The following is a 12,472-nucleotide window of genomic DNA, read 5'->3' as shown; positions in this document are numbered from 1 at the left end:
TGATGACGCTAGCCAATGAAAATCATGGGCGGGGCTTTAACTCCACTTCTGAAATCTTATCGATTATTATACGCCTCCAGAGCGAGTAGCGCATGCACTCTACAATGCTAGGCGAGACCTAAAAAGCAAGCTACAAAGCAGAATTTCTTGTTGTATGTGAATTATCATGAAGCCTGGGTCCAAGAAATTACTGTAATACATTAAACCATTTTTAGGTCGAAGCCCTGTCTGGTTTGCTAACATGATCTTGGGAACATTCTGAAAGCTTCCCTGGGAATGCATTCCGCCCATTGGCTTTGTGGTTTAACACTCAAATGTTGTTGCTTTCGGTTTACTGGCTTTATTTGTTTTAGGCTGTCCAGCTCGAGTTCATCCCTTCACCGTGCGCAAATCCTATTTACTGTATTCTTCAACCAGTACTGAATTTCTGTAAACAGGCCTTTAAATATTGTTCTTATCTTGTCACATTTGCTGTGCCTTCAAAGACAGAAGTCAAATGTCATACTCTGTTTTCCAAGGGAAGTTGATGTTTACTTTTCTTTCTGCGACTTCAAAGTGAGAGTATTTATGTGAAAATCATGCTGGCTACTCAGGTGTGCTGTACGTTGTTTTTTTCGCTAGCACGAAACAAAATTTAAATGTCTGTAAATAAACAGATATTTCAGGATATGGAAATCACAAATGAAGCATATTTTGGGTAATTGTGAAGTGTGGTGGAAACAAATATTTTTTTACGATCAAAACAAATAAATACACTAGGTGATGGCATTTCCACACATTATCCTTTGTGTGCTGTATACTTGCATCAGTAAAACTGTATGTCTTTGCAAATTTAATAGTAATTTCAATTGAAGATGCATTGCATGTAATGGCAGTGTGCTACCACACCATGCATAAAGCACTTTACCCTAATCCACTGTACTCTGTATCACTCCACACGACTGCACTCTACACTACACTAAGCTACTCCACTTCACGCTGCGTCACTGCACTACACTCTGCACCACTCCACACTGTGCTATACTCTGCACCACTCCACACTAAGTAACTGCACTATACTTGGTACCACTCCACTCAACACCTCTCTAATCTACACCACTCTACTCTATGCTAATACTCTATACCCCACACAACTCTACAATGCACCATTGAACTCTTCACCATTGCACTCTAAACCAATCCACTCTAAGACCCTCTAATCTACTCTGCACAACTGCACTCTGATACTCTACTCTATGCCAGTGAACTCTACTCTGAAACAATCTGTGTCACTGCACTCTAAGCCACTTTATCCTCTCTGCACCATTCCACTCTATACCACTGCAAACCAGCCTGTGCCACTGCACTCTACACCACTTTACTCGAAACCAATGCAATTTACGCCAATCTACTCTGCGCCACTTCACTGTACACCACTATACACTGTTCTGCAACACTCTATGCCATTGCACTTACTGTCATTTCACAATGAACCATTCTACTCCACTGCACTCTACACTATTGCCCTCTATCACTGCACCCTAAGACACTCTACTCTGCAACACTGAACTGTACTTTACACTACTCTACACCACCCTACGCCAATGCACTCTGCCGTGCACCACTGCATTCTACACCACTTCACTCTACGCCTCTCTCTATCCCATTCTATTATGCACCACCTCACTCTTCGCCACTGCACCAATGTACTCTGCATCACTCCATGCCACTGCACTCTGACACTCTAATCTGCAAGACTCCACTCTCAGTCACTGAAGTCCATGCCACTCTACTCTGCACCACTGCACTCTGCACCACTCAACTCTATGCCACTCTAATCTAGTCTGCACCACTGCCCTCTACAACACTCTACACCTCTGCACTCTAGTCTGCACCACTCCGCTCTACGCCACTTCACTCTACTCTGAAACAATCTACTCTATGCCACTGCACTCTACTCCACTCTGTGTTCCTCCACTGTACACCATTGCACTCAATGCCACTGCAATCTACTCTGCACCACTCTACTCTACAACACTGCACTCTATGCCAATGGACTCTACACCACTTTACTCAAAACCAATGCACCCTACACCATTGTACTCTGCACCACAGAACTTTACGCTACTTCACTTTACTCCACTCCACAATACTCCACTTGAACTCTACTCCATTAATCTCTACTTCACTCTATGCCACATCACTCTACAACACTCTACTCTATTCTATGACACTACTCCATTCTACGCAACTCTCTCTATACCACTCCATGTCACTTTACTCTATTCTATGATACGTCACTCCACTCTGACACTATGTCACTTCACTCTACACCACTCAACTCTACGCCAGTTCACTCTCCTACACCACTGCACTCTATGACAATCTATTCTGCTGTATAACACTACTATACAACATTATACTCCACTCCACGAAACACCTTCTACGCCACTCGTACTACAACACTCCACGACACTGTCACTCCACTCTACAACACTACTCCACTCACACTATGCCACTCCATGCCACTCAACTCTACGCTACTATACGCCACTCGCCACTCCACGACTCTCTACGTCACCCAACAATACTCCACTCCATTCCATTCCACTTTATGACACTCCACTATCCTTTACCCCATCAACTTTTAGCCATGCTGAACAGCAACCACGCTAGGGTACAACTTGGCTAAGATATATTGACAAAGCCAACTGCTCTTACACAAGCAAGACCTATTGGCTCTGCTAATGCTGGTTACTGTGACTACCGCATACAGGGATACATAACAAAAATACAATTTCCGAATAACCCATTTAAAGCAGAGGATGAAATTACTGTTATGCATTAAACCATTTTTACTTCAATTTTCATTTCAAAATAATCATTTTAGAGTAGAAAAGACAGCAAGAAAATGTTCAACTACCATAGCATGGTGAAAGAACAATTCAAATACCTCGCTCCTTAGAGAAGTGGAAAACCCCTTAATCACCAGCCCAACCAGCTGACTACTAGGCAATCCCAGCCGGGCCAAATCTCAATAACCCACCTTCTCCGTGTTCAGGTCTTGGTTCACAATTACCCTTTCAAGGGAAGGATTGTCAATGCTCTTTCCCATGTGAAAGGACATAGCAACAACCAGCATTTATCACCTGGGAACCAACAAGAAGACAAACTACTATCCTCGTCATACAGAGGGATCCAGATCCAAAGAACACCTTCACTCTACCACATTTATGAACCAGACAAACCTGGGATTGTCCAGCACACCAAACAATCATAATGTGAATTTTCAGATTCATCTGCGTTTTAGGGAGATGGGAGCATTATACACTTGCTTTCTCCAGTCACGAGGACATATGGTATCCCACTTTTATATCCCCACTGTTTTACCCTATAAAGGCATTCTGCATCCACCTAGGTCATACAGGCCAATGAACTTTGACAATTTGATCAACCCCAGGTAAAAGAGAGTCTATGTCAGGACTGGAGGCGAGGATTATGCTATTCTTTCTTCACTTTATTGAATAGCAGCCATTTGAAGTCAAGTAAAACAAACCACTATTCCCGTGAACCATAGGGAATAAACAGTTAAAACAATAGAGTGTCCATAACTAGAGTGTCCCATCCTCTGCACAGGTCTCCAGGGTGCTGATATTCCTCTGTCTCGGTCTACTCCTCCTCTTTCTTCGCTGCTTGCAGCCAAGATAAGTCCTACTTTGTTTGTTCTCTCTGGCTTTGCGCTTAGTTGCCATTTGCTTATTGGTGTTATTGTGCCTAACGGCGGTTCCACCGGTGTTTTAGATTAGCGCGCTGCGCTGTGGGGCTTTGTGTTTCTAATATTCCCTGTTGTTTTGCCTCAGCGTCGTTTCCCTCACGGCTCGCATGTCTGCGGCGCATGCGCGCCACTGTGCATTTTGTGGACGCGCGCCCGCCGAAAATTCCAAATTGTTCAATGTTCTTTCCCTAACAGGTTTCTCTTAGGGCTGCGAGTCCGCAGCTACTCGGCGACTCGCATCCAGCCGTGGGAGCGCCAGAGCTCCCTAACGGCTGTGTATTTGGTGCCAGCTGCAGTGACTCCTGTTGACTGCCAGAGGGTGCCTGTGTACGTGCCAGCCCGCAGCGTGCGTGCCGGACCCAGCGCATTCAGTGCGCTGCAGAGTCCAGAGCCGCATTGCCGCGGGTGCCTGGTCTTGCCTGCTGATATACCGCTGAGCCGGGTCTGTGTTTTATTTATCCTGCCATTAGGCAGTGTGCATCGCTACGCCCCCGCTGAATGCCCAAGTCTCTTGTGTCTGTATTCTACCGTTTGGCAGCTCGCGGCAGTTCTCTGCCCTGGGGGTCAGTATTATTAGGTTTTTTTCTAACGCTCCAGAGCCAGTATTGCAGACGGTGTCTGCTGGGACCCTTATTTTGCAGGCCGCCCTTCAGATTACCTTTTGGCACCTGTGCTGTTGGGTCCCGGGCTTCAGGCCCTACATTTATTGCAGGTGTTTCCTGCCCATATTACAGGCTGACACCCAACCCCCCCCATACTCTGAGGGGTTCCACCTCTTCTCAATTACCTACCTGGTACAATCCTACCTCTACTTACACTAATTACCTACCTGGTACGGTCCTAATACCTCCTCAATTAATTACCTACCTCCCTGAGTATAATCGAGAACTACCAGGAGGACGTCTATCAAGACGACCAGTGGGAGGCGGACCCACTTGCTGCCCTTCAATGGGACGAGGATTTTTACGATGCCTTGGCCGCATCCATATACAAGGCGGTGGAACAGGCTATGACTCCCCTTGAAGAAAGGTTATCCCGCAAAATCGACCAGGCCTGTGACAGGCTCTCTAAGGCCGCCCAGTCTCTCCCAGCTGTCCCTTCCACTAGCCTCCAGCCAAACGCGTTAGGGACGCTGGGGTGGATACCGATGCTTTTGACCGCCTTAAACAGGCTTTCCTGGCCAGCACTGCCCCTCCAGTGTCATCCACTGCCACGGAGGATGGAGCCCAGGGTGATGATGGCGATGATACCGAGCCATCAAGCCCTTGGTGCCATTCTCGTCCCGCTCCTGCTTCTGATGGGCAAAATTCTTCTTCCGCCGATGGACAAAACCTCTGTGCGGACATGTTGAACCCGGATGATATGCTTCACCCAAGGTCCTCCGACTGGGTCCCCTCGGAAAAGGTCGCCTAATACGTTGCCAGTCGGATTTGCCGGACCCTTGAGCCTGCGACCCGTAATTGTCTTCGGGCGGAGTGCCTCTGTCCCGCCCTTGATGGGAAGGTAGCTGGCACTCCTGACATTGACCCCAGACTGGCCACTTTCCTCCAAAAATGTGTCAAAGACCCTAAGAAGGGCATAGACAGGTATTGGCGCGCTTGCCAAGACAAGTTGCTAGATATCTTGGGCCCAATTACCAAAATATTGGATATGGCAGAGGAGGACAAAGCCTCTGATTCCCTGATTTCTCCAGACCATCTTTCGTCCTGGGCCCAGCGCGTAGTGGTGTTTCTAGGAAACGCCAACTGTGCGATTTCCACAGAGCGGGGCAGGTCCCTGCTCATCAAGGTCGACCCCAAGGGGGGACCTGGCAGACTGGGGCGGGCGTCATTGTTCAGGGCGGCCTCTTTGGTGAGCCTTTTATTAAGGAGTTAGGGAGGTTTGTAAACACCTTTACCTCCCTCAACATGGCTCAATCCTCTATTACTAAGGTGTTTCGCCCTTGGGTTTTCCGACGGGCCGGACGAGGACCGGGTCACTCGTCTGGCCGCCCCAACCAACACGGGGTCAAGGCTCCTCCGGGCAGTATCAAGACCAGGCCCGCTTCGGCAATTTTTACCCCACGCTTGGACGACGAGGCAAGAACAGAGGCGGTAGAGGTGGTGGAGCCTCCAACTCTTCCGGTGAGTGTTCCACCTTCTTCCCTTCTAAAAGTGGGGGGCCGTTGACACGTTTTTTCCAGGTTTGGACTTCCATCACGGGAGACGCCTGGGTTTTGCAAACCATACGAGGTTTTCAGAGTGTCATGGGGAACCTTTGCAGCCCGTACCACCGCGCCCGCTCTGCTTCTCAGCAGCGGACGCCGCTTTAGTCGACCAAGAGGTCCAGTCTCTTCTGTATAAGGAAGCGATTACAGAATCGCGGCCGCATCTCAGAGGCTTTCTCAACAACCTCTTCCTCGTGGACCAGCCAGACGGGGGTCAAAGGCCTGTCATCAATTTGCGCGAGACGAGTGGCTGGTCTACCGCCACTTCAAGATGGAGGATATCCATCTGCTTCGCGATATTCTTGGTCCCAACGACTGGATGGCACGCCTCGACCTCAAGGATGCCTACCTTACAATACCAATTTTCCAGCCCTACCGGCGGTATCTACAGTTTTTCTGGCGGAACAGGTTATACAAGTTCGCCACTCTTCCGTTCAGCCGGTCCTCTGCCCCTTGGTATTTCACCAAGGTTCTCCGACCAGTCATTTAGCGCCTACGGGCCTCGGGCATGAGACTCATCGTCTGCCTAGATTATACTCTTGATGGCGCAGGATCCCGATACCATCTCTCGTCACCTCCAGGAGGCCGTCAATCTTCTCCAGAGCCTCGGTTTTGTAATCAACTAGGTCAAGTCCATTCAGGTCCCCGCTTAGAAAGTGTTTTTTCTCGGTTTTGCTATCGACTCGGTGGAGTCCACCCTCAGCCTTTCCTCTTGTAAGATGACGAAAATACGTCACGAGATTCAGAGGGCTCTGACCCAGCCTCAGATCTCACTCAGGCAACTTGCTCACGTAGCGGGCCTTCTATCGGCCTCAATCCAGGCTGTATTCCCGGGTCCACTCCATTACAGAGCCCTCCAACGCCTCAAGGCTACACACCTGCGCAAGGGCCTCTCTTACTCTCACAAGGTAAGTCTTTCAGCGGATGGCAAGGAGGAACTCCAGTGGTGGCTCTCCAACATGGAAGCCTGGAATGGACGAGCCATTTTCGGTTCCGTGTCAGATATCATTATCAAGTCCGACGCGAGAAGATCCGGCTGGGGCGCTAGGTGTGGCGACTTCACCACGGGAGGAGAGTGGTCTCCGCAAGAGCAACAGTTAAACATCAACTGTCTGGAGCTTTTAGCGGGCTCGTTAGCAATGCAGTGCTGGACCAAGGATTCGATCCGGTCCTGTGCCCTCCTCAAAATGGACAATATCTTGGCAGTCCGATATATAAATCATCTCGGGGGCATGCGCTCGAAGGCCCTCTCAGACCTAGCAGCAAAATTTTGGCAGTATTGCCTGGACCATCAGATCTCCGTTGCAGTGGAGTATCTCCCCGGTTAGGACAACCAGGTTGCAGAGTTCCAATCCCGTCATTTTCACGTTGTGGAAACTGCATTCTGGGGTGTTTGCGGGTCTCCAGGGTATCTGGGGTTCCTTCTCAGTAGACCTCTTCGCGTCCCGCCTGGATCACCAGCTTCCCCGGTTCTTCAGTTGGAAACCAGATCCCTTTGCGGAGAAGACTGATGCGTTTCTGTAGAACTGGCAGGAGGAAGCGGGTTATGCCTTTCCTCCGTTCGCCATGATTACCCGGGTCTCGGCCCAGGTGCGGCGGCAGAGAGCAAACGTGGTGCTCATTTCGCCGATTTGGAGGTCGCAAGTTTGGTTTCGAGCTCTTCTGGAACTTTCTTGACATTCTCCAATCCCTCTCCCCCGCTTTCCAACTCTCCTTCTCAGTCCGGACGGAGTTCCTCGCCCGTTGATCGAACAGGGATCACTAGCCCTGATGGCATGGCAGATTACAGGGGATGATGGGTGGTCCCAGGCTTTTCGGGAGCGGCTGAGAAATTCATCTCCAAGGCCTGGGCTGACAGCACTGTCAAGCGATATTGTTCCACCTGGAAAAGGTGGTGTCGTTGGTGTCTGTGACGGAGTATCAATCCTGTGGCAGCAGATGTGACCTTCATCCTTAATTTTTTAGCCGCCGTGGCGGAAGAGGGCTTGGCTTACAGAACCATCAATACCTTCCGTTCCGCCATCTCAGCCGGCCACACCATGATGGACGGCTCTCGCGTCGAGGAACATCCTTTGGTCTGTTGTCTCCTTCGCGGCATTCGCCTTTCTTTGCCTCCAAAACCGCGATATTCTCAACTATGGGATGTAAAACGGGTTTTGAATGTATTCCTGTCCTGGCAGCCAAACAGATTCCTCTCTAGGAAGGAGCTTTCCGCGAAGTTGGCCATGCTCCTTTAGTCTCCTGCAGACGGGTTTCGGATGTCAGAGCCCTGGACTTGTCTGGTAGGATTTTCTCCCCTACAGGGGTTACCATTACAATCCGTAGACGCACCAAGTGTGGGACGACATCCATCTCTTACCCTGCTTTCCCAGATTCCCCGAAGTTATGTGTGGTGGCTTGCCTCAAGGCGTATGAGGAAATATCTGAGGAATTTAGACCTCCTGGGGAGCGGCAGCTCCTCAGTGCACTTAGGAAGCCTCACAAGGCTGTGTCCTCTGCCATGATTGCCCGTTGGGTCAGGTGGGTGATGCATGAGGCGGGTATAGACCTCCGTGCGCTTGGAGCTCACTCTACTAGGGGGGCAATGGCCTCCAAAGCATTTACCCTGGGAGCTCGTCTGGAAGACATTCTGAATGCAGCAGACTCGTCTTCAGGCTCTGCCTCTAAGCGGTTTTACTTTAAACCTGTTATTGATATGGCTCATTTGGTTGTGAGCAAGCTTTAAACTAGCATAATCCTCGCCTCCAGTCCGGACATAGAATGAAAAATGTCCTAGCTATCGTAACGGAAAGTTTCAATTCTATTAAGTACACAGAGGCGAGGATTATCCCACCCTCGGTACAAGTTCCTCGCTGGTTTTCCCTCCCTCGTCTTGGAGTAATTAAAGTCTTTTGCCTTAGATTTGTTTGGTCTGTTCTTGTGACTGTCCTTGAGATGCTTTTCCCACAGGGTTGATCCTTAACCATTACTGTCGCTTACGCTATGCCTTTGCTTCTTGCAGGCGATTCCAACAAACAAGATTCTTGAAGCGTCATTGATGGCTGACCAAGCGACAAAAGAGGAGGAGTAGACAGGGACAGAGGACTAACAGCACCCTGGGGACCTGTGATTGGTGTAGAGGATGGGACACTCTAGCTATGGACTCTCTATTGTTTTAACTGTTTATTCCCTATGGTTCATGGGAATAGTTGTTTGCTTTACTTGACTTCAAATGCCTGCTATTCAATAAAGTGAAGACAGAATAGCATAATTCTCGCCTCCGGTCCTTAATAGAATTGAAACTTTCCATTACGATAGCTAGGAAATGTTTCATTCTATCGAAATGGCATTCCTTAACCATCCATAAGAACAACAAGGCTACACAGACAGACCCCAATCTACTATCTGGTATTATTAACTTAAGTTTCATTTCACACATACCACTCAATGGCAAGACCTGTTGCTTTTTTACAGCTCTCCATTCAATACTACTGTGAACTTGAAGTTTGTGGAAGGTATACTACAACAGGCCGAGTTAATGCCACACAAATTTTGAGAACAGTTTTGCTAAAATAATCTGTTAAATCTTAACCTGCCACTTAGCATTCCATGCCAGCAGTTCATCGAATAAAAAGGAGCATCCTGGATATGCATTTCTGATCACAGCAACAACCACACCCCAAACAAAAACACTGCCAAACATACTACAATATCCGTAAATATGTAAAAAAAAAAACTGCTTATGGAGTTAACAAAAACACCAAAGTCTACAGGGAAATTAAAAATATGGCTTTGCATATGGCATAATAGAAGTCTGGTTATGCAAATGTATGCATGAGGAGACAACACACTTCGCTGGTAATAGTCAGATCCTTATGCAATGATGAAGATCATTAAATAACATCATGGAAGAAGTATATAATATAACAGCATATGGTGATTTATAGTTTATACTTATGTGCCACATACGAAGGAAAAAGGTAATCAGGTGTCAGCTCCAAATCATCATCATATCCAAACCGGCGTAATACTGTCCAAGTGGTTTCATGTCTGCCTCTTTGGATGAACAGAGTATGCAGAAAAAGGAATCCTAAAGATACATAAAAATAAAGACATTTAAATGCTTCAACATGCATCAATAAAATGTCATATTGCTCAGAAGGCAAGGAGATAATTAAACAATGAGAGTTTTCAACTTCAGGCACTGGGAGCTGATGGTATATCAAATCTAGTGGACGTATGGATGGGTATGCATATCAAATCCTTTGAACAACTTCCTGGGGAATTTCAGCTGTACCACATACAGTTTTTTCGATGATCACAACTATTTCATGACAAGGCTATAATAGGGCCTTGTTTGAAGTTCCAGAATTAGTCTACTGGAGCCTAAATTAACAATGGAACCAATTCTCAGCAAAAGCGTCTTGAGGGTGAATAGTCCCTCATCATCAACTCTCCCAACCATAAGACACAAAAATAGGTAGTAGTGTTCCTTAAAAAGGAAAAAACGCACAATAGAATATAACCATATACGTGTTAAAAACAAATTTTCATTTAGCGTGTAACGTGATATATTGTCAATTAGATCGGAGTGCTCAAAGCAGTTATTGACATCTACTACCTAGAGACATCAAAAGCATATTAAATACATAACATGCATAGGATAGCTATCAGAAAAAGCCTGAACAGCACACCCTTATGTTGATTTATCAGTCCAACATTGGTATATGTTGATTAACGAACACCAGAAAACATGTACTCATCAGTACATATAGGAGAGATCAGTTCAATCAGTCAGTAGTCTTCGCGTCCAACAGAAAATCCAAACCCAATCAACTTTTGTAGATTCTAGTCTTTATTGTTTTAAAAGGGAATCCCAGCACGCGATTTAGCCGACACGTGTTTCGTCTTTTACTAAGACTTTTTCAAGGCGATCAGCAAGTTGAAAGCATCAATGATTGTAATTTACAACGGCGATAGAAAATACATCCAGGCAAACCTGATATGGATTGGCTGGAAAGGACTGTGAATCTAAATACTAAATGTCCACTTAAACAAATATTGTTATCGTTCCTTTATTGGACTTCACAAATGTCAGGCTTTTTCTGATAGCTAACTCTCCCAACCAGTTGGGTAAGTATCTTGGCGAGCTAGAGGATCAGAGTGGCCGGAGAAGATGACAGCTCGCTCACTGCCAATCTCCCCTGCCTCAGGCTGATCCAATGCAATAAATGTCTCATGGTCCTACTATAACACTGAGGGTCTGGAAGATAGGTAGAGTTTCTCGCCCTTACTGTCTCAGCTGTAAAGTTTACATAGGAACTATTACCACACCATCTGGAACTGTACGATGATAAAGATTTTTGTCAACCAGTACACAGTAAGTTGGGTGAGATGTTTAGGGTATCCATACACCCCCCCTCCCCCACCTCCTGGAATACTATTTCTTTTTTTATGCAATAATTTTAATTAACTTAAGTATCCGACAACCTCCTTGAGTATTTTAAAATCTACTAAGCCCCCCTGGCAAGCAACCTCACCAATGTCTTATTCCCATGAGTAAGGGCATCCCTAGTGGTTGCCATACCACAATCTTCTATGACTTCTAAATTTCTTTTCTCACTTACCTGCACAGGTAACCTGGACAAGCAGTCAGATTGTTAGATCGCAAGATAGTAACTTATCACAAAGTTACATTCATATGATTTAGATATATTGCACATCAGTCACGCTTCCTGCACCACTGCTGTTGAATAATGCTTGTGATCAATTCTTATTTAGAATGATGTTCCCTATAAGTGTTGTTTGCACCAAGCAAATATCAGTACCTCCTTAACTGTAACTCCTTAACTCAGAACTTGAAGCTTTTGAAGGTTTGGTTTTATCCTTATCTAATCCCCTCTGAATTAGGACAGTTGAAAGTCCAGCACTACCAGAACCATACACTTATAAGAAGTGGAAAATGGACAAAGAGGGAGGGCTTCAAGAATGGTATTTTTCAAGATTTCAAAAGATGTGCCATGTTCTTTACAGGTGTAATTTTATCCCTTTCTATAACAAGTGCCAAAGGGGTGGCAAAGGCATGGAAACACTTTACTAAATCTGGAATAAAGTTTGCATAATACCAGGTATGACCTTAAATGATCTGATATGGGATGTGGGAATAAGTTCTACAGGCATTAAAATATTTTATAGAGGTCTAATTCCCCTTATGGAGATTGTGTGAATATGCAGAGGGTCTGAAAAGAATGGTAGGGCATAACTTTGTTGGACTATCGGAAACATGCACCTGTCTGATGTGATGCTCTGCAACCCAGGTAAAACTGCTGAGCACACTGCAGCAGAGGTGCAGAAAATAGAGCATTCTGTGCCTCTGCTTAGGTTAGACTCTCCAGGGCTGAGTCTGTCTCATCTCTGAAAAGACGAGGACAAGCAAATGGCATTTCCATTAGTGAAACCTGATATTCACTCAAGACGCCTGTGTGTCTCACCCACCCCTGGCACTAATGCACCATGCTGGTATTGACTGCCCA

General features: G+C 46.5%; 1 protein-coding gene across 4 annotated transcripts in view; it reads right to left on the bottom strand.

Annotated features, from left to right (window-relative positions):
* RHOT1 (ras homolog family member T1) overlaps nucleotides 1–12,472 on the bottom strand; it is a 429,863-nt gene that overhangs the window by 200,775 nt on the left and 216,616 nt on the right. For all 4 annotated transcript variants that reach the window (XM_085617215.1, XM_085617212.1, XM_085617214.1 and 1 more), the window contains exon 11: nucleotides 9,909–10,029. In XM_085617215.1, coding sequence (XP_085473341.1) covers nucleotides 9,909–10,029 — 121 coding nt within the window. The remainder of the gene's footprint in view (nucleotides 1–9,908; nucleotides 10,030–12,472) is intronic.

The sequence above is a fragment of the Triturus cristatus genome, chromosome 7 (assembly GCF_964204655.1).
Source record: "Triturus cristatus chromosome 7, aTriCri1.1, whole genome shotgun sequence".
NCBI classification, from domain to species: Eukaryota; Metazoa; Chordata; class Amphibia; order Caudata; family Salamandridae; genus Triturus; species Triturus cristatus.
Note: the sequence above shows the minus strand (reverse complement) of the source record. Positions and strands in the feature narration are given on the sequence as shown.